The sequence below is a fragment of the Pongo abelii genome, chromosome 1 (genome assembly GCF_028885655.2).
Source record: "Pongo abelii isolate AG06213 chromosome 1, NHGRI_mPonAbe1-v2.0_pri, whole genome shotgun sequence".
Lineage (NCBI taxonomy): Eukaryota > Metazoa > Chordata > Mammalia > Primates > Hominidae > Pongo > Pongo abelii.
In genome coordinates, this window is record NC_071985.2 from 23,756,096 (window position 1) to 23,778,292 (window position 22,197).

Consider the following 22,197-nt stretch of genomic DNA (forward strand, 5'->3'; position numbering starts at 1 on the left):
CACCTCCAGGCTGGTAACCCAACTGCCCACCTCAAACTCCAGCTGGAATTTTACTGGGTACCACAGATGTTACCTGCCCAATACCAAACTCTCGACTTTTACCCTCAAATCTGCTACTCTACAACTTTCTCCATTCCATATTGTTTTTCTACTTGTTTTGGCAAAAAACCTCGAAGTTCACCTTGTTTCCTTTCTATCCCTCCCATGCCATACCCAGCCTATCAGCAAATCCTGACAGCTCTCTCTCTAAAGTAGATCCAGAATCCCTCCATATCTCACCACCTCCATCACAACTGCCCTCGTCCCACATGGGGATGACACAGTGGCCATCTGCACAGTCTCCCTGACCCCATTGGAACAGATCCCTTGCCCTGGGCTGGCCCCCAGCCCCTTTCAGCCTTGTCTTTTGCCTCCCCTCAGCCCACTGCTGTCCAGCCCCTGGATGTGCAGCAGATGAGGACATCCTCAGGCGTCTTATATGTTGTTCCCTTTCCCTGGAATCCTGTCTTCCCAGGTTTGGGGATGACTTGCTCCTTCACCTGTTCACATCTCTACACAAATATCACCTCGTTAGAAAGGCTCCTCCAACCCCTGTATGACATAGGAACCCTCCCTGCTTTGTTTTCCTTTAGTGCTCACCGCCCCCAGCAGATGGAATATTTGTTTGCTTGTTTGTGCCCCCAGCTAGAATGTGAACTTCAAGAGAGTGGGGGCAGGGGCTTTGTTCTATTCTCAATGCCTAGAAAGGTGCTTGGCACACAGATGTGTTTCCCAAATATGTGCTGAATGAAGGGAAGAGTATACAGCCCTCCCAGGGGCTTTCTACTCCTGCCCAGCCTAGGGGCTCCTCCTCTCCCTCCAAGAGCGGCTCTCAGCTCACAGACCTGGGCCCCGGTTTCCCCAGGTGCGTCTTCCTGCCTGACCAGGGCGCCTTCTTTGTGAACTATGTCATCGCCTCGGCCTTCATCGGCAATGGCATGGAGCTGCTGCGGCTGCCAGGCCTCATCCTCTATACCTTCCGCATGATCATGGCCAAGACGGCTGCCGACCGCAGGAATGTCAAGCAGGTGCCATCCCCTGGGCCCAGGCCTGTGCCTCTGACTCCCTCCCATGTCCCCCTTCACTGACCCAAGGGCCTCTCACCCCCACTACCCCCGCTAGTGGGTAGCACTTACCTGACTACCCACTAGTGCAGGCACTGGGCTAAGTGCTTCTCAAACCCGGGCCCAGGCAGGCGTGGCTTCCTCCAGCCTCCTCTCTAGCTCACAGGCTGGAGGAGAGAACTTGGGACTTTGGCATTTGAAACAGTTTGATCACACACATACATAAATACAACTCAAACCAACAGACTCTTTTTCCGTAGGCATCCATTTGCATAAATTCTTAGCCAAACCCCAGATGTCAAAGGCATTTTTGGCTTGTGGCATTTATTCCAGGATTCCCTGAACTGGAGGGTGTGGCATTCTCTTTTATTCTCCTCTGCCATGGTGGGCACTGTGCGAGGAAAGTGGGAGAAGTGCTGGATTCCTTCATTTCATCTCAGCCCCCTTATGAGCTGGGCACTGCTAGTATCCCGATTTCACAGAGGCACGAACTAAGCTGGCCCAGGATCCCCTACTAGAAGGGCTGGAGTCATGAGGAGTCACTCTACACCTCTTCCCTGACCACCTCTTCCCTCCAGGGGCTCATACGCCTGTTGGGTGGAACGAAGGGAGCACTAGCAAACACGCATCACCATGCCTCGGGAGGGCTGGGTGTGCTGAGTGAAGCAGGGCAGGCTGGGAAGGATGGGAAGGACCTTGGGAGGCAGGGAGCCACCATCTTCTATTTCCAAAGTCCTCCTCCACCCTACTCTCCTGTCACTACTTAGAGAGCACAAAAGGGTGTTTGAGGTGGAACAAGTCCATGAGCTCCTCACCACCTCCTCCTCCCAGAATCAGGCCTTCCAGTACGAGTTTGGAGCCATGTATGCGTGGATGCTGTGTGTCTTCACTGTCATCATGGCCTACAGCATCACTTGTCCCATCATCGCGCCATTTGGTGAGTGGCCCTGGAGCCTGTCCCAGGGTACATGGACGGCTGATTGCACTAAACCTCTCAGGGACAGCTATCACCAGGGCACAATGGAGTTCCCAAAACCACAGCCACAAGAGCCACAAGCTGCCAAAGACTCACGTGACACCAAATTTCACTCATTTCTTTCTTTTTTTGTTTTGAGACAGGGTCTCATGCTGATGCCCAGGCTGGAGTGGTATGATCTTGACTCACTGCAACCCCCACCTCCTGGGCTCAAGCCATCCTCCCACCTCAGCCTCCTGAGTAGCTGGGATTACAGGTGCTTGCCACCATGCCTGCCTAATTTTTTGTATTTTTAGTAGAGACGGGGGTTTCACCATGTTGGCCAGGCTGGTCTTGAACTCCTGACCTCAGGTGATCCACCTGCCTCAGCCTCCCAAAGTGTTGGGATTACAGGTGTGAGCCGCAGCACCCAGCCTCATTCATTTTTAAATGAATTCCTCCCACTGGCCCTCAGCTAGGACCTCTCTCAGTACTTCTGGTCTGAGGTTCTCTGCCCACTGACCACGTCGTTCATGGTTGATTTCTTTAGCAGCAAGTAAGACAGTGCCAGAGTCACAATCAAAGCTCTCGTGCTGCTTTCATTCCGGCAGATGCCTGCCTCCATGTGGATTACCACATTTCTCACCTCATCCTACAAGGCAGGTCTTGTTTCTATTCCCCCTTCACAGATAAAGAACTTCGTATGTTGTTAGTAAGCAGGAGAACCAGGATTTGAACTCAGGACTGTTTAAAGACCAAGGTCCTGGCCACTGAAATAAAACATCTGGAACTGGCAGATGAATGAAAGGCTCTAGAAGGAAACAGAAAGCCCAAGAGACTGCTGGCAGTGATAGCTGAGTTTTAGGGGGAGAAGTTGTTTTAGTTTTCCCTGTATACTCTCTTGTGTAGTTTTAAAAATCTACAGTATTTACACTTTCAAAACAAAATTTATTTTTTAAAAAAGAACCTGGGGCCAGGCACGATGGCTCATGCCTGTAATCTCAACACTTTGGGAGACCTAGGCAATGCATCACCTGAGGTCAAGAGGTCAAGAACAACCTGGCCAATATGATGAAACCCTGTCTCTACTAAAAATACAAAAATTAACTGGGCATGGTGGCAGGCACCTGTAATCCCAGCTACTCAGGAGGCTGAGGTAGGAGAATACTTGAACCCAGGAGGCAGAGGTTGCAGTGAGCCAAGATTGCACCACTGCACTCCAGCCTGACCAACAAGAGTGAGACTCCGTCTCAAAAAAAAAAAAAAAAGAGAAAACCTGGCATAATAGAAAAGGCAGCACAGCACCCACTTTCTGTTGGTCCCCTGTGTGCTCCTGTGCCACCTCTGGGGTAAGACCCTTGGGCCTCATTCTCTGTTGACTGTGATGAGGGCGGAGATCAGCCAGGTGGGAGAAGGCCAGGGGTGTGGGAGCACTGACATACCGGGGGCTCAGCATGGGAAGGGCTGGGGAGGAATTGAGGCCAGACATCCAACTGTGAAACAGCCTCTTTGCAAGACGATTCTGGAATGTTAGTGTTCTGTGGAGACAGGATCACAGACCCTGTGACTCCCTTGGTGCAGGGTCCATCCCACAGACCCTGACCCAGTGACGGATGAAAGACATACACTGCCGGGCGCGGTGGCTCACGCCTGTAATCCCAGCACTTTGGGAGGCCGAGGCGGGCGGATCACGAGGTCAGGAGATCGAGACCATCCTGGCTAACACGGTGAAACCCTGTCTCTACTAAAAATACAAAAAATTAGCTGGGCGTGGTGTCGGGTGCCTGTAGTCACAGCTACTCGAGAGGCTGAGGCAGAAGAATGGCATGAACCCAGGAGGCGGAGCTTGGAGTGAGTGGAGATCGCGCCACTGCACTCCAGCCTGGGCAACAGAGTGAGACTCCGTCTCAAAAAAAAAAAAAAAAACAGACAGACAGACACTGACAGATATTTTGCCTGTCAGTGTGGCTAAGGGGCTCTGCTGCCTGAGTCTGCAGCGTAGTCCTCGATGTCCGGCAAAGTCTGCATTTATTTAGTACAGATTAAATGACAAAGGTCTCGAGTAAACACCACTAGAGGGTAAGTAACATTGCCCACCCCCCAAATAGCAAGCAATCATGCACCAGTGGATGATCAAAGGTTGGTCTCAGGACCACATGAGTAAACAAGCTATTTAGGTAAACTCCCCCACATTCCTATGTATCTGTACCCTAAGCTTTTAAGAGAATTCAGCTGCCTTCAGCCAAACCCTTTACTGAAGCTATGCAAACCTCTCGGCCTTCCAAGAAGGTTTGTGTCTATTTCCTATAACTTTATCTTAAATTTTCTCCCACCACCCTGACCGATCCCCTGCACCTTGGGGTCACAGATAAGTGAGGAAGTGGGTGGGAGAGAGAAAGAGAAAAAAAAACTAGTAGCCAGAGGTGCAGGATGCCTCATTTTGTGTTCAGGCAGTAGAGCAGCAGCCCCAGCCCTGGCTCCTTGCCAAAATAGCCGCCCTTGAGAGGAAGAGGACAGAGGTGTCTGCGAGGTCTCCAGCTCACAGCTCCATCCCCTGCAGGCCTCATCTACATCCTGCTCAAGCACATGGTGGACCGGCACAACCTCTACTTCATCTACCTCCCAGCCAAGCTGGAGAAGGGGATCCACTTTGCCGCTGTGAACCAGGCCTTGGCAGCCCCCATCCTGTGCCTCTTCTGGCTCTACTTCTTTTCCTTCCTGCGCCTGGGTGAGCAGCCCTTCTGACCTGGGGCCAGCCCTTGGCCTCCCATCCCTGCATCCCCACCAGCCAGTCAGATCCCCCATTGCTTTCACAGCATCAGCATGGCATCCAGTCAGAATGTGATGCCCAGAGTGAGGGCTGGTTAGGTGTCCCATCAGAACGTGGTACCCAGAATGAGGGTTGGTTACATGTCCACTCAGAATGTGGTGCCCAGAGTGAGGACTAGTTAGGTGTCTAATCAAAACATGATATGCAGGGTGAGGGGCTGGTTGGGTGTGGTGTTGACAGCCTGGCTCCTAAGCTAGCCCGAGTGCAGATGTAACCCTTGTGAAGCCCTGGTCAATTGTCCCGTACATCCCTGGAGACAAGATAGTGCCTTTATCAGCTGAGCAGGGACTGAACCAGAGGAAATGGGGAAGCTGATCCAGATTTGCCCTTTGAGGCTGGTGGTTGGGCCCAGCTCCTTGTACCTCCTGGCATGGAAGAGGTGGGGACGTGGAGGAGAGAAAACTGACACTCCTGGGGGAAAGACACGTCTGCCCCAGTCAGACTAGGGGTGTGGGAGAGTCCATGCTACCTAGCCCAGGGCACTGGAGACTGGAGGGAATGGACCAGCAAGGAGGCTGGAGAATTGCCATTGACTTGGCATCCCAGTGCCTGAAATCTGACCAGGGATGATGCCAGCCATTCAGTGGGTCCCTCTGTGTGCTCCTGGCTGTGAAGACACCATCCTTGCTGCTGGAGTTGAGGGGTGGGGGTAGGGGGTTAGGCCTTACCTTTATTTTCTGCCTGAGGGAGAAGTCACGGGCAGTTTCTGCACCATGTGCGGCCCCTTCCTCAGCAGGGTGAGGGTAGGTGGTGGCCCCTCCCCGCCCACTCCAAGGCTAGCCACCCTCTATCCCCAGGTATGAAGGCCCCCGCCACTCTGTTCACCTTCCTGGTGGTGCTGCTCACCATCCTGGTCTGCCTGGCTCACACCTGCTTTGGATACTTCAAGCACCTCAGCCCTCTAAACTACAAAGTAAAGGCCCCCAACCCCACTGCCCGGTCAAGCCCTGGGAGGAACAGATGGTGGGATGGGCTCGCTCTCAACCCTGCTCACCCTTGTCTGTATCAACACAGTAGCAGCCTTCTCTAGATTCTGCTTCTCCATGGGAAAGGCGTGGGTGGTTGGGTGCCATGTGTAGCTTCCCTTCCTCCCCTCATCCCTGCACTCCCCCGCCCCATCCTCTCTCGGGCTGCCGGGGAGCTTGGTGCCAGCTGGTACTATTATTCCGGGTGTTAATAGTCCGTGTGTTTGGAGGGTGTTCGTTCACAGAGATCAGTTTTGTTTATCATTGCAAGTGTTTGCTGTTATCTGCAGACAGAAGAGCCTGCAAGTGACAAAGGAAGTGAGGCAGAGGCCCACATGCCCCCACCGTTCACAGTAAGCTGTGCCCCTCAGCCTCCGAGCTTGTCACCCTTTTTTTTTGCTTTGGTTGTAACAGTCCCAACCAGATGGGCCCCGGCAAATGTGCTTTGATCATCTCTTGCTAAGATCACATGGCAGGCAGGTTTGTGAATTAATGGCAGAGAAGGAATCCTGGTCCCCCTGGGTATTTTAACCTGCATATTTGAAACTGTTGAGGAGATAGAGTCTTGTCTCGATTCATGGCCATCCCCCTTGGTTTCAGTTCCCTGCTCTCTTTCCTTCTCTGCATATTTAATGCCTGGTGAGTTTGGGGCTTTAGTGAAGGCACATGGTAAGGTGCTAGGGTTTGACAAATGTTTGTCATCAGCAATGCCCCTGCCTGTGCAAGATCCTCCACTAGGCTCCAAGAGGGTGTCAGACAGACTTCCCTTTGAATTCAAGAAATGAACATTGCACCTGCTTCAAAGGAAGACCCCATGGTAGAGAGACACAGGGCTCCTTGCCTTCCTAGTTCTCTCTGCACGCAGCCTCCAGGGTCCTGCTCCTAGGGTGGGGCTGGGAAGGGAAAGTAGAGCCCCAGGGTTCCAGAGCTGTGGCCACCGGCCTTCCTGACAGTCGTGGCCAGGACAGAGCCGACCTCATCTGCAGGGTTCTTTCTGGTGGCTGCCTCCCAGGTGTCAGGCTCTCTTATCAGTGTCTGTTCTTGGACAAGTTCCAAAAGAGGGAGGGCCTCAGAAGGACTCATTACCCAGAGACACACCTGTGGCTATGCTGGCCAGGCAGGGAACATGCGGGACAGGTAGATGATGTCAAGCCCTCAGAGCCAGGGTCTCAGGAGGAGTATGGCAGGGCTCTGTGCCTGGGGTCAGTGGCTGGAGCCTGGGATTGGGAGGAAATGAGACTCACACAGATGTGTTGAGCATCCCAGGGGTCCCAGGGCAGCATTCTAAGCCCCCCTATATAGGTAGACCTGTTTGTTCTACAAAGTGAGAAATCCTCCTAGGATCCAGGGCTAGGAAGTTTAGTTTCCTCTGAGAAACTGCTCTCCTGTGCTTCCTTCTGTGATCATGAGAACTGTATAACTGTGCTTTCTCTTTTGCCCTGGCTGCTAGGAAATTCTGCAGGTGGCATATTTTAGGTCTTAATGTCCTAAATTGATATTGTTATTTCTTCATATGTCCTTTATGGCCACTGTCTGTGTCCTGTTGGGAGAAGGGCAGGAGGGGAGGGGTGCAGTGTGGAATCTCATGCCTGCCCCAAGCCAAGCACGAATCCATTTGCTGACAGCCCTACGTGCCTCGGATTCTGAACGGCTTGGCCTCGGAGAGGACAGCACTGTCTCCGCAGCAGCAGCAGCAGCAGACCTATGGTGCCATCCACAACATCAGCGGGACTATCCCTGGACAGTGCTTGGCGCAGAGTGCCACGGGCAGTGTGGCTGCTGCCCCCCAGGAGGCCTGAGGACGGGTGAGCTGCTGGCTGGGGCAGGCTCAGGGGAGCCTGTGGGGTGAGAAGACAGGTGAAGCGGCCTGATTCGCAAGTTCATGACTACTTCCCATCTGTTTTAGGTCTCACTGCTCTGAAAAGACAACCAGAATGGCCTGGGGCTCAGGCCCTTGGCTGAGTGGGAATGTGTTGGGACTGCCCAGCTGAGCCATCAGGTGCCCATCTTTTCTGGTCCCAGCAGTGGTGAGGGGAGCACAGGCAGGCCTTGCCCTTCCCTTGCTCACCCAGTTTCCCCTCCGGCACAAGCTTCCAGCTCTGCAGCTGGGGTGACATCCCCAGTGGTTTGTCACGAAGACCGTGTGGTGGACTTTTCGCCCCCCAAACTGATGAGTCCGGGAGAATATATGGAGAGAGAGATGTAACAAGGGGAAGGCCTCCTCCCTTCTGAGCACACACACAACCGATAACCAAAGAGATGCTGCAGTCCAGGTCTGAGGTCTGGCTGGTGTCCAGCTCCCCACTGCATGGCCAGTCCCTCCAGGCTACATCCAGGAGTAAGCTATGGGGAGCAGGTTGGGAGGTGGCCAGTGCTCCTGCCAGCTGTGCACAGACCTCTGTATCCCGCTAGAGTTCTGTGGTTTTGTATCATGTTGTTAGGGACACTGGCTGGGTCAGGGTTACCCCATAGCAGGCAGGGACAGGGACCACTCGTAATATGCCCATTGGACCACAGTTAAGATCCAGCCTCTCCCACCTCTTCAGGGCTGAGTGCATGGGTCTGCACCTCCAGGTAGGCTCTGTGCAGTACTCACCTGCTCCGTCTGCTCCCTCCAAGGTGTAGGGGTGGGCAGTGCTCAGGACCTCCTCGGAGCCAAAGGACAGCATGGTTGGCACAGAGGAAGGGGTACCTGGGCTGGCTGCAGGGCCATCCCACTGCCCTTGAGCTGTGGCTCTGGCAGGAAGGAGGGGCAGCCCATCCCTCTTCTCCCTCCTGGGGATTCGGGGGAATGGGATGCAACTTAAGACTTCTGCCTGAGAAGCCTCCTCCCTGCTGCCTCCAAGGGGCACCAAGGCACAAGCCTGTGCAGTGGGGGTGGGAGAGGGGTGCGGAAGAGCGGGTCCAGGCTCCTTCCAGCACAACTGGGCTGGGGCCTTGGCACTTCTGCAGGCCCTGCCTGTGCCTGTCTGCTGGCCTGGTGGGCCTGGGCTTTCTGGGCCTTCTCACTCAGGGACCCTCTTGACGCTGACTTGCCACTGCAGTGGCAGCCAGTGCTGCCTCTGCTCCAAGCTGCCCCTGCGCTGGGAGGGGTGGGGGCAGTGCCATTGGTCTGGTGCAGCATAGCCCTGGCCAGTGGCCTCATCCCCAGCGGGTCTCCCGTGCCTCTGCCAGCAAGGAGGGGCCGGCCAGCCCTGCTTGGACAGGGGGCCCCATGTGGGGTCAGCGCACGCTCACGTCACAGTTCCAGCCACTGTTAGAAGTAAAGTCATTTATCATCAAAGCCATGTTGCTTACCACACAGAGTTGGGGGTTGGGGAGTGAGCTTGGAGGGGTGAGGGGGTGAGCGTGGGCTCCAACCATGGGCAGGGGACGGAGGCAAACTCATTCCTCAGAAAAGAGGTATCTTCCCCAAGAAAAGCCTGGAGGGCACTTGTGGCGGGAGGTGGCGGGGCGGGGGGTCGGTGCGTCACTGCCGCTCCAGCACCGACAGGAACTTGCGGATGTCGTGGGCAAGCAGCTCCGGCTCCTCCAAGGCCGCAAAGTGGCCCCCACGAACCATGTACGAATAGGAGATGAGCTTTGGGTACTTGAACCTCACCCACTTTTCAGGCGTGTGCAGTAGCTCAAAAGGGAAGGCAGAGAAGCCAGTGGGCACGTAGACCTTCATCCTGGAAGTGGAAGAGCCAACGGAGGGGTGAGGCTGTGGCCCTGTGCCCCTCTGTCCTGCACAGCAGGGGGTTCAAGCGCCTGAGGGTGAGATCAGCTGGCCCACCCACAAGGAGCCATAAAGAAAAGGACAAATCCAGGGTCTCAACCGCCCTCCCCTCACTAAGGGCCCTCTCTTTTTTCTGGGAGAGCCACCCAGGCAGGGGCATGGGACAGCCTCTAAACCCCCACCTTTGAGGGTCTCCATGTGAGACTTGGAAATCCCAGAACCATCAGTGCCACTCCAGACCAGCATCCTAGACTGGGGAGGGCCGCCTGGGAGCCAGGCACGTCGTCCCTCCATGAGGGCTTTCTCCAAACACCTCAACCTTTAGTGTTCCCAACCAAGGGCCCCTGGGGCATCTGCAGGCAAGGCTATACTTATCCCACCACCAAGTGCCCTTCCTGGAGCCCAAGACTGGCCGTCCCCCTGCCTCCAGCCTCAGAGGCCCTTGTTCTCAGCTCAGCCAGGCTCACCGCTCATGCTTCTGGGTCCTCCAGCCCTGGCCCAGGTTCTCCTTGTAGAAGCGCTGGGAGGAGATGATGGTTCCTGTTGTCCAGTAGAGCATGACGTTGGTCAGCAGGTCGTCCAGGGAGAACTTCCTGGGAACGCAGAACACAAAGCCCCACTCTCAGTGTCAGATGCAGTTGTGTGACAAAGGGCAGCCAGAAAGCGCTACAAATGCCAGGCCCTGCCCATGCGGCTTCCCTCCTCAGACCTCATGCAAGGTGTGTGGTATCCTCGTGTCACAGGCAGGCTGCGCCCAGGGCACCAGACTGGAGTGCATGGATTTAGTCGAAGTGTCTCTTATCACCCCAAGGTCCTCCCCCGACCCACCTTGCCTCTAGACACACCCATCCCCTCTCTCCTGCCACTGACCTCTCCTCCCTCCCCTCAACCCCTGCACCGTGAAACTGCTCAGGGCACCAGCTACTGTGGGGACCACATACCAGGCAGCATGTTCTAAGCTCCTTACCTTCTTGATTAATTCATGTTTTCCTCTCAACAGCCTATGGGACATAGGTACTATTATCTCCATTTTACTTATTAAGTGGAGAATCCAAACCTAGGCAGCTTGCGTCCAGGATGCACACTCCACAGCCCCCATCCCACCTTCCACTCTCCCCAGAGAAAGCGCTCCCAACCCTACCTTCCTCACTCAAACCTTGAATCTCTAGCAACAGCAGCAGGGACAGAGATAAAGGGAACAGCCTTTTCAATGTGATTTTGGTGGCAAAATGAAAACTGGTCAATGAAAACTAGTTCCAGCACACACGTCACCTCTGTGAACTGGATTTCTGCAAGTTGGCCAAGTGCTTCCGTCTCCCTTTCGGCTCTGCCTGCAGCTTGAAAACGACCACGACCATTTCCACCCTAGTGTGTTCCTGTTCTTTCTGGAACACAGATCTGATCCTGTCTGCCTCCTGCTGAGGGCTTTGGTGCTCCCTGTAACCCGGGGCCAGAGCTGCAGGAGTGGCCTAGTGGGATAGTCTGCTGGGGCCTCACATCTCGCCCCAGGTATCCGTGTGCAAGGAGCAGGCCAGACCCCTTGCTAAGGTGGTCCTGCAGGAGCTCCATCGATCCCTGTCCTGCTGAATGTAGGGCAGCAGAAACACATCCAGACGAAGGCCCTGCTGAGGCTCTTGGAGGAGGCGAGGACCTGCCTGCAGGAATGAGTTTGCTTGTGATCTGGCCCCAGTGTGCCTGTTTCAGCCTCTGGACAAGCCACCCTTTCCAAGCACCCTTTCCTTGCATTTCTATTGCTTTTCTCTTTGCCTAAATTTCTCTCCTCCATCCAGCAAACTCCTACTCATCCTCCAAGGCCCAAATCAGATACATTCTCCTGGTCATTTCCCCTCTCTGCCGCTTAGACAAAGAGAATCCTCCTTCCACTGGACTCTCACAGTCCTTTGCGCATTCATTCAACATCTATGTACTGGGCTCTCCCACTGTTCACCCGGCACTGTTCACCCGGCACTGTTCTAGGTGATGGGGCTAGAGCATGGCCAAGACAGAGTCCCTACCCCCAAGGCAGGATTCAGTCTCATTTTACCGTCTTTCCCATCCCCAGCACTATCTGGTCCTCTGTGTGTCACTGAAGGAATAAAGGGATGGGTCCTGGAAAGGGTGGGTCACAGCTGACCTTGGTGAAGCCTGAGTCAGGCCACAGAGCTGGGAGTCAGGCATGTAGAGGATACAGCCTCTAAGGCTCTGAGAGATGTAACAGCCTCCTGTCTTTCTGCAATCACCCTCCTGGAACACGCGGTCATGTGACCCTGATGCCAGGCTCTCCAGCGAATCAGGAGGAAAGGCCCAGATGCTCTTGACAATAACGTGGTGCCTGCTACCCTGTGGGTTCCCTAATCCCCAGAGGGGCCTGTTCAGCAAAAGGAGCACAAGCAGGTGAGCCTGCATCCTAGTCCTGACCATGCACTGTGAGGCTGGGAGCAATTCACCAGGCCGCCTCACCCAAAAAATGCAGCTACGTTGGTCACGGGGTGAGGATTTGTAAGAAAGCCAACAATAAAATTTGCTGAGTGCCCCATGCAGAGCAACCAGACAAGGGGATGAAGAGGGTGAGGAGGTTGGCTGCTGGGACCAGGATCATGACTGCAGGGGCAAACCAGGGCCTCACCTTTCCAGGCCTCCATCCTCCAGGTATCGGAATTCTGTATTGGTCCAGGTGGAAAACTTCTCTAGAATATAGGCAGCCAGACCCACCGGAGAGTCATTCAGAGCAGAGCCTGGCAGGGAGCGGGGAGCAAAGGAGAGACTCAGGCCTGGGGACCAGAGAGCTGGAGCTTCAGGTGTGATGTGTGGCACTGGCCGCAGAGGGCGGGGCTGTGGGCAGGAAGCCACATTCGAGCACAGGCCTGCCCTAACTCCTGGGTGCTCACATGCCTCGCTTCCTTAACTCTCTGCCTTGGCATCCTCATCTGATAAACAGGGACGATACCTTCCTACTCTCTCCTGGGGCCTCGCACACTGCCTGCTCAGCTTCCTTCAAACTGAAGGGCCTATGCCTCTGCATTTGGTGGGGTCCCAATGAGAAGTGCTGTTTTTAAAAAGGCGGGGTTTTTCAGTCTATGTGCTCTGATTCATGAAAAATGAGAAGCCACCTGAAAAAGTCTAAAATAGGGGATCAGTTATAAATAAATATTGATATACTCATAAGCCAAAATACTGTACAGTCATGAAAAATGGCTGGAACAGGCTGGGGGCATTGGCTCATGCCTGTAATCCCAGCACTTTGGGAGGCCGAGGCGGGTGGATCACCTGAGGTAAGGAGTTCGAGACCATCCTGGCTAACATGGTGAAACCCCATCTCTATTAAAAATACAAAAAAATCAGCCGGGCATGGTGGCGCATGCCTGTAATCCCAGCTACGTGGGAGGCTGAGGCAGGAGAATTGCTTGAACCCGGGAAGTGGAGGTTGCAGTGAGCCGAGATCGTGCCACTGCACTCTAGCCTGGGCAGCAGACTGAGACTTGGTCTCTGAAAAAAAAAAAAGCTGGGACAACAGCACAGATGAATCTCACAACCATAATATTGAGCAAAAGAACCCAGACTCAAGGGTACATACTCTGTGATTCTATTCATAGAAGGACTTAAACAGGTACAACCAAAACCATCTCAGTCAGAGGTCAGAGCGTGGTACCTGGGAGAGAACCCCGAGGGGCATCTGGAGTGTTGGGGCCGTGCTGGTGATATGGACGTACTTCACTTGTGAAAATTCTCACCAAAATGTTCACAAGTTCTTTTGAAGGAGAGGGGATGTGGGGAGGGAGAAGTTATACGAGATTGTCTTTAATGTTTTGTACTTTTTGCATTGTTAAGCTTTTTGACAATGAACATGTATTTTATAATCAGAGAAAAATGCTGATTTTATGAAGTGCCATTATGATGAGTATGAGCTGCCTCGTGTGTGTGGGCATGGGATTGCCATGAAAACTATGAAGAACTTGGAAATGGGCAAGACAATTCCTGGGTGTCTTCTGGACAAGATCTAGGGAGTTACCTAGCAGACCTTCCGGACTGACATGATGCTACAGGGGTCCCATCTTTCCTTGTCATTGAGCTATTTTACAGTTCTGTGCATTGTAGAGAACTGAGGGTAATGCGAATGACTCTCGTTCATAGGGGCAAATGAATTTTGTCCCATGGAGATTTAACTGATATTACTCTGTGGATGTTGACAAGTTTAGTGTCTGTTAGCAAATTAATTTCAGTGTTCTTATTTGTCTTTGAATTGTTTCTTTTCAAAATTTTACTGGCTCCTTTATAAATTTACCTTTTTGAAAAAGTATTGTCCTTTAACAGGACCCTGGTGGCCGACATGGTTGCTGGGCCCTCCCTCACTGCCTGGGAACCTCTTCCCCAAGGCTCCAGGGCACCCTCTTCCCTCTCCCCTGCAGCCCCAGAGCTGCCCACTCCCAGGATTCCTCCTACCTCACCCCCTCCATCCCTCTGCTTCTCAGTGGAGGATATAGACTCAGGGGTGGGAGATCAGGGATAAAAGCCACCATGAATACTGAGTCGGCCAAACAGAGTTGCTAAACTGGCCTGGGAATCTGCTGAGGGTCCATCCTCTTGATTCTATGGGAAAATGCAGTTTAAAGATCTAAAGAGCTGGGAGGTCCTTACAAGAGGCTTCCTCCTGTGGGCAGTGTTGGGGTGGGGTGGTGAGGTTACCCCACGGGTGTCTCCCCGCCCCAGTGGAGCCGGCAGTGGGCAAGGACCCTGAGCACACTCACCCACGGTGTCGGGCTTGGTGCACTGGATGTGCATGTAGCCGCTCTCCCTCATCAGGCTGTAGAGGACCTTCTCCTTGACGGGGTACAGCAGCTCCACATCCCTCTCAGTGAGGCCAAGAAACCTCCCGAAACGCCGTCCCAGGAGGAGTGTCAGGGTAGAGAGGTTGCTTAACACCAAAGCCATGTTCAAGTGCAGGCCTTTCACGTGGCTGAAGGCAGAGAGAGGGGCTGGGGTGAGACTGGGCTGGTGTCAAGGACAGGGGGAGAGGAGAGATGGCGGAGGAACAGGCCTCAGGGCTGAGGAGCGAGCACAGAGCCAGCCTCTTTCAGCACCGGCCCCACTGGGGAGCCCATGGGAGTTGGAGGAGGGAGGCTGGGGGTAAAATACAGTTTCTGGGGAGTTCTGCTCAGGGCTGTCCCAGAAATTGGTCCAGCAGAGAGGTCTAATGCCTGACCTTCCCCTCCTATCACAGGCCTTCTCTGCCTGGGAACGTGGCCCAGAGCCGCAACCCTGGGTTACAGACAGGAGGATCCAAGTCAACCTGCCTCAGGTACTGCTGAGTGACAGGTCACACTCCCTCCTCTCCCCTGGGGGGGCCTTGGCCCACCCTGCACAGAGGTCCACCTCTTAGAGGACACACACACACACACCCCCCCCACCCTGACAGTGACCTCACCTGGGCACCAGCTGGGCCATATTAGTGCAGATCAGGGACCCCCAGTCCCCTCCTTGAATGTAGAATTCCTGGAAGCCCAACCGCAGCATCAGCTTGTAAAAGATCCTGGCGGTGGCCACCGAGTTGAACCCTGGCAGTGATGGGGAAAGGCATGGAGTCACAGGCAGATTGCTCCTTGGGCCCTCTGGTGTTCTATGAAATTTCTCAGGCCCACCTACCCCCAGGTGGAGGTCAGAAAAGCTCACAGAAGCAAGAAGGAATCCTGGAGCCCAAATATAGGGGTGGCATCTCCAGCCCCGGAGGGCGGTGTGTCTGGGGCCGGCCTCTCAGGCCCCTCCTTTCCCAGCTTCCTAGGGACAACTCCCTGCTCACCCCCCCCAGAAGGAGAGCCTGGCGGGAACACCTGGCCCACCCTTGGCAAGGACGGGGCGGTTATGGAGCCTCTAGCAGCCCCGTACCCTTCTTGGAGGATGCCTCTGAGAAGCCATAGCCAGGGATGGAAGGGCAGATGACTTCAAAAACGTGCTCATCGCTCAGGCCATGGTTCTTGGGGTCAGTCAGGAGTGGGATGATCTTATAAAACTCGTAGAAAGAGCCGGGCCAGCCGTGCACCATCAGCAAGGGCTTCGGGGTGTGGCCTGCGGGCAGCTGGGGGGGCTTCACGTGGATGAAGTGGATGTCCAGCCCTGGGGGGACAGAGCACAGTCAGGGTGGAGGGGGAGAGAAGACCCTGCGCAGTCAGGCTCTGGCACCCCCCAGAGCCTGGATACTGAGTACTGCCACCCTTAGTACCCCCGCCCCCCCGCCCCCCATGGTATTGACAGTAATAATGGCTGACCCTGGCTTCACACTCACACTGCGCTCCAGGTGCACAGATGTCCTCACTCGGCCTTCACAACCTCCCTGCAAGGGAGCTACGATTATTGCCTCCCGGTTTCCTTAGAGGTGCCCCCTGACAGCTGGGCCAGGTCTGTACAGCCACTGCTGGCTTTCCAGGGCTCAGGACAGCTCCTGGCTCACAGCAGGCCTCCATAAATACTTGTTCAATAATTTAAAATCTGGAGGGTAGGGAGAAAGCCCCACGTATCCAGCAATACAGGATTAATCAAGTATAGTTTGACAGTATACTGGAGTCCAATACAGTCATCTAAACTGACAGGGTAGATGTATATTTATTTAACATAGAAAACAGATCAGAAGATATTGCTGGGAGGTAAAAGCAAATGATCAAGTCATATCCATTGTGTGACCCAGTTTTTGTAAAAAGTCATCTATGCTTATACTGTAGTTATACCATGTATTGGTGAATTTTAAAAGTCTGGGAGGATAAACTCCAAGAATGTAAAAAGCAGTTCTCCCTGAGCAGTAGATTCCAGTGCTTTTAATTTCTCTTTTGAGTTTTATGTACTTTCCAATTTTTCTACAATGAACAGGTATTAAATGCATAACTTTTTTCATACACATTGACAAAATGTTACCTTTTTCTGCTTACCAAATGACATTTTCTTTAAAGTGGAGGATTTTTGGGCCTGGTGTGGTGGCTCACGCCTGTAATCCCAGCACTTTGGGAGGCTGAGTTGGGTGGATCACCTAAGGTCAGGAGCTCGAGACCAGCCTGGCCAACATGGTGAAACCCCGTCTCTACTAAAAATACAAAAAAATTACCCGGGCATGGTGGCAGGTGCCTGCAATTCCAGCTACTCGGGAGGCTGAGGCAAGAGAATCGCTTGAACCTGGGAAGCAGAGGTTGCACTGAGCCGAGATCACACCACCACTCCAGCCTGGGCAACAGAGCAAGACTCCATCTCAAAAAATTAAAATAAAATAAAGTGGAAGATTTTTTTTTCAAGTGCAATGCTGGAAACATCATCATAGCCAAGGGCAGGTGAATGGATTCTGGTCTCCTCTGGACTGACTTGGGGCCTCTGCATATCAAAAGAAGGCAGCCCCTTCCCAGGCCAGTGCCCTGGACAGCACCTGGGGCCTTACGGCATTCACAGTGAGGGCGGCTGCCATGCCTGGAACCCTCTGCCACCAGGGCTGGTGCAGTCAGCATGGTCTAGCTAATGTTCTTTTCTATCGTTAATATATTATACAAATAATACATGTTTACTGTAGAAAACTTAGAAAACACAGATAAGCCAAAGGGGGATGACTCACATGTAATCCCACTCTCTAAAGAAAATATGGTGTTGTCTGTCTAACTTTATTTTGGAACAGTTTTAGATTGCTGAAAAACTGCAAAGAGTCCAGAAAACTCCCATATACCTCACACCCACCGGGTTTCCTCCATTATTAATATTTTATGTTAGAATGGTACATTTATTACAATTAACGAACCAGACTGAGATATTATTAACTATAAAGTCCATAGTCTGATTTCCTTAGTGTTTACACTTTTTATTATATGGCAAGAACACGTAATACGGGTCCTACCCTTTTAACAGATTTGTAAATGCCCAACACTGACGGCGCTCTGCTGTACAGCACATCTCTAGGATGTATTCGGCTGGCAGGACTCAAACTTTACACAGCAACGATCAGCAAGGCTGTATCCCCTATACCCCAGCCCCTGACAACCACCCTTCTACTCTCTGCTTCTGCTGAGTTTGACTATTTCAGATTCCTTCTATAGGTGAAATCATGTGGTATTTGTCCTGTCCCTGGCTTATTTCACTTAGCATTATTTCCTCAGAGTTTATTCATGTTGTCACACATTGTAGGATTTCCTTTTTTTTTCTCTTGTTATTTTAGAGATGAGGTCTCACTGTGTTGCCCAGGCTGAAGTGCAGTGGCACAATCATGGCTCACTGCGGGCTCAAGCGATCCTCCCACCTCAGCCTCTCAAGTAGCTGGGACTACAGGTGGGCAACACCATGTCTAGCTTATTTTTGTTATTTTTTTTGTAGAGATGGGGTCTCGCTATGTTGCCCAGGCTGGTCTCAAACTCCTGGGCTCAAGCCATCCTCCCACCTTGGCATCTCAAAGTGCTGGGATTACTGGTGTGAGCCACCACACCCGGCCCGGATTTTCTCCTTTCTAAAACCTGGATAAAACTGGTATCTACACACAACAAAATATTAGCCAGATTTCCTTAGTTTTTCCCCAATGTCCATTTTCTGTTCCAGGATCCCATCCAGGACTCACACGCCACTGAGCTGTCATGTCTCTTTAGACCCTTCTTGGCTGTGACAGTTCAAACTTTTTAAAAAGACTTAGAGAACATAACTTTTAACAAAAATAGAACCATACATACATTCTATTTTAGAATCTTTTTTTTTTTTTTTTACTTAACAATGTATCCTGGGTGTCCTTCTACGTTGCCAAATTTACTCCTATTCTAAAGTTTATTTTAGTAGGTGATCTTATCTCCCTTGGAACACACTGCATGAAGTGAGATTCTTTTTAATTCAAATTCTACCACATTGTCATTTGAGTTTTAAATTAGAGAAAAAATACACATCCACGCTTGCGGATGCACAGGCTCTCCCAGGACACAAGAGTAAAACACAGCTGCCTCTGGCCGGCACAGGGGTGAGGAGCTGCTTCTCACTATATTCCCTTCTGTGCTTTTTCTGTTTTAAATATTTGATTTTTTTTTTTTTTTTTGAGACGGAGTCTTGCTCTGTTGCCCAGGCTGGAGTGCAGTGGCGCGATCTCGGCTCACTGCAAGCTCTGCCTCCCGGGTTCACGCCATTCTCCTACCTCAGCTTCCCGAGTAGCTGGGACTACAGGCACCCACCACCACGCCTGGCTAACTTTTTGTATTTTTAGTAGAGACGGGGTTTCACTGTGTTAGCCAGGATGATCTCAATCTCCTGACCTCGTGATCCACCCGCCTCAGCCTCCCAAAGTGCTGGGATGACAGGCGTGAGCCCCCGCGCCTGGACTAAATATTTGAATTTTAAAAATTTAGACTTTTTAAAAATAGAGACAGAGTCACGCTAAGTTGCCGAGGCTGGCCTCAAATCCCTGGCTTCTTCCTGCCTCAGCCTCCCAAAGTGTTGGGATTATTATAGGCATGAGCCACCAAGCCTGGTCAAGACAATTTTTTCTTTTCTTTTTTTTTTTTTTGAGATGGAGTTTCGCTCTTGTTGCCCAGGCTGGGGTGCAATGGCACAATCTCAGCTCAGTGCAACCTCTGTCTCCCTGGTTCAAGCGATTCTCCTGCCTCAGCATCCTGAGTAGCTGGGACTACAGGCGTGCACCATCACGCCCGGCTAATTTTTGTATTTTTAGTAGAGACGGGGTTTCACCATGTTGGCCAGGTTGGTCTTGAACTCCGGCTGTCAGGTGATCCGCCCGCCTTGGCCTCCCAAAGTGCTGAGATTACAGGCGTGAGCCACTGCACCCAGCAAGACATTTTTAAAAAGCCCATAGCTCATAGTTTGCCTCATGGGTCCCTGTTTCCCTTTGTGGGAGGAAATACTGTTCTGACTTTCCCTATAGGTCCGTGGCATCCATAGGATGCTCCATGACAGGGCTGCTGGGTTAGCATCCCAGAGCTGAGGAGAGCTCAGGATGGCCGTGCTGGGCTTGGAGGGGAGGAGGGGAGGGGGTGGGGTATTGGGTGCCAGGGCCAAGGGTAAAGGAAAAAGGGACAGGCAGGCGGAGACCTGGTGCTTCAGGCAGTTCCCTTCTCCCTGGATGTGATGGGGTTGGGCCTACCCAGAGGTCTCTGATGCCCGTGTAAGCTCTCAGACTCTGAGGACAGTGCCTGGTTGCCTGTGGTGGGAGGCCCAAGATGTGGGATAGATCTGGAAGCTCAGCATAGAATGAGGAGGGAAGTGGCAGGGACAGGGAGGCTGAACGGCGAGGCCAGTGTGGATGAGGACAGAACACTGGGGTGGGGGTTGGAGGCTGGGCTGTGAGCAGCCAGGAGTGCAGGGGTCAGTGCAGCGACAGAGACAGAGACAGTGCACTGTGAGAGAGAAGAGGGAGGAGGACTTGGACCAACCCCAGCCTGGGGAACCAGGACAAGATTCAGGGGGATATTGAAGGTTTGCTGGGCCCACAGACCAGAGGCTGCCGGTTCAGCCCTATTGGGGATGGGCAGAGAATGCAGGAACCCAGGCCCAGCGGAGGGACTCCAAACCGCAAGGACCAAGGCCAAGAACAGGCCTCCAGCCCCGGGCAGGGTGCCAGAACCACACATGGGTAAATCCACGATTAATTCAATGCTGGAAACTGGCTCCTTTGGAGCCGTTGTACGTGAGGGAGCTTTTGTACCGTAAACACCCAATGTCAGCTGGGTGTGGTGGCTCACGCCTGGAATCCCAATACTTCGGGAGGCCAAGATGGGAGAATTGCTTGAGCCCAGGAGTTTGCGATCAGCCTGGGTGACATGGTGAAACCTTGTCTCTACTAAAAATGTAAAAAAAAAAAAAAAAAAAAGGCCGGGCACGGTGGCTCACACCTGTAATCCCAGCACTTTGGGAGGCTGAGGCAGGTACAAGGTCAGGCGATCAAGACCCTCCTGCCTAACACGGTGAAACCCCGTCTCTACTAAAAATACAAAAAATTAGCTGGGCGTGGTGGCGGGCGCCTATAGTCCCAGCTATTCAGGAGGCTGAGGCAGGAGAATGGCGTGAACCCGGGAGGCGGAGCTTGCAGTGAGCCGAGATTGCGCCACTGCACTCCAGCCTGGGTGACAGAGCAAGACTCCGTCTCAAGAAAAAAAAAAAAAAAGCCTAGTGTGGTGGTGCATACCTGTGGTCCCAGCTACTTGGGAGGCTGAGGTGGGAGGATCACTTGAGCTCAGGAGGTTGAGGCTGCAGTGAACTGTGATTACACCACTGCACTCCAGCCTGGGTGACAGAGTGAGACCCTGTCTCTAAAAAAAACCCAGTCTCATGAGGAACCCTGAAAGGGTCCAGTGGGGTAAGGCTGGCAGCTGCCAGGATGGAAAGGGCCCTTTACTGCCTCCTGCCTCTGGGCCTTTGAACACGCTATTCCCCTTTCTTGGACCACCTTCCCCACACACCTGGCAAAGTCCCACTCATTTCAGCTTAGATGCCACCTCCTCCAGGAAGCCTTCCCTCACATTCAAAGGAAGATTGTGGGGCTCATGAAGCTCCCAGAGCCTCCTCCTTCAGAACACCGCCACTATGTGCTGTAATTGCCCCTGAAGAGCCTATGAGCTGTGAAGGAGGGACCCTGTCCTCTCTATGTGTCCCCAGCCCCAGCAGAATGCCTGGGTACAGCTGGCGCCCTGTCAATTTCTGCTGGATGGGCACTGAAGAGCTGGGACAACACAGGGATCCAAGTCAAACTCAAGGAAGCCAGGCAATTTCGTGCCAGGAGTCGAAACAGGAACCTATGGTAATTGCGTACAGCAGTTTGGCTGGGATTAAGTGGCTTGGATCCTCTTGTTAGGCTCATAACAGAAGATATCAAAATCCTGTAAAGAATACAGCAACACTCAAGAGGAGTCCAAATTTGATCCAAGAAATCATTCCAGATATTTTGTGTGTGTGTGCATGTTCTTGGCTGAGCTCCAGGAAGGGCTCTAGCTCCAGGACACACACCACTGGGATTTGACTTAGCTTTTCTCTGGCTCATTCTCCCTCAGGCCTGGCCTGCTTGCATCAGAACAAGGATGTTTGCTGCCCTGGCACCTCTAAGTCGAGGTTTCCATTCATCCTTCCTTTCTCCCTTTTTTTTTTTTGAGATGGAGTCTTGCTCTGTCGCCAGGCTGGAGTGTAGTGGCGTGATCTCAGCTCACTGCAACCTCCGCCTCCCTGGTTCAAGCAATTCTTTTGCCTCAGCCTCCCGAGTAGCTGGGACTACAGGCACATGCCACCACGCCCAGCTAATTTTTGTATTTTTAGTAGAGACGGGGTTTTACCATGTTGGCCAGGATGGTCTCGATCTCTTGACCTTGGGATCCACCCACCTCGGCCTCCCACAGTGCTAGGATTACAGGCGTGAGCCACCGCGCCCGGCTCTCCCTCTTTCTTTTTTTTAAGACAGAGTCTCGCTCTGTCGCCCAGGCTGGAGTGCAGTGGTGTGATCTCGGCTCATGGCAAGCTCCGCCTCCCGGTTCACGCCATTCTCCTGCCTCAGCCTCCCAAGTAGCTGGGACTACAGGCGCCCACCACCACACCTGGCTAATTTTTTGTATTTTTAGTAGAGACAGGGTTTCACCGTGTTAGCTAGGATGGTCTCAATCTCCTGACCTCGTGATCCACCTGCCTCAGCCTCC

General features: G+C 52.9%; 2 protein-coding genes across 6 annotated transcripts in view; one reads left to right on the plus strand and one right to left on the minus strand.

The window, feature by feature from the left end:
* The window catches only part of TMEM63A (transmembrane protein 63A), a 35,786-nt gene extending 27,724 nt beyond the window's left edge, over nt 1-8,062 (plus strand). The window contains exons 19-25 of one of the 5 annotated variants that reach the window (XM_054530540.2): nt 905-1,067; nt 1,935-2,040; nt 4,619-4,786; nt 5,686-5,801; nt 6,144-6,206; nt 7,479-7,658; nt 7,760-8,059. In XM_054530540.2, the coding sequence (XP_054386515.1) occupies nt 905-1,067; nt 1,935-2,040; nt 4,619-4,786; nt 5,686-5,801; nt 6,144-6,206; nt 7,479-7,652 (790 nt within the window). In that variant the 3' untranslated portion in view covers nt 7,653-7,658; nt 7,760-8,059. 5 annotated transcript variants of the gene reach the window in all.
* A 1,050-nt stretch (nt 8,063-9,112) lies between these two features.
* EPHX1 (epoxide hydrolase 1) overlaps nt 9,113-22,197 on the minus strand; it is a gene marked incomplete at its 5' end in the record, with an annotated part of 34,513 nt that continues 21,428 nt past the window's right edge. Inside the window, 6 exon segments of the mRNA NM_001133316.1 lie at nt 9,113-9,524; nt 10,039-10,164; nt 12,198-12,306; nt 14,317-14,525; nt 14,994-15,123; nt 15,452-15,679. Of these exon segments, the coding sequence (NP_001126788.1) occupies nt 9,323-9,524; nt 10,039-10,164; nt 12,198-12,306; nt 14,317-14,525; nt 14,994-15,123; nt 15,452-15,679 (1,004 nt within the window). The 3' untranslated portion in view covers nt 9,113-9,322.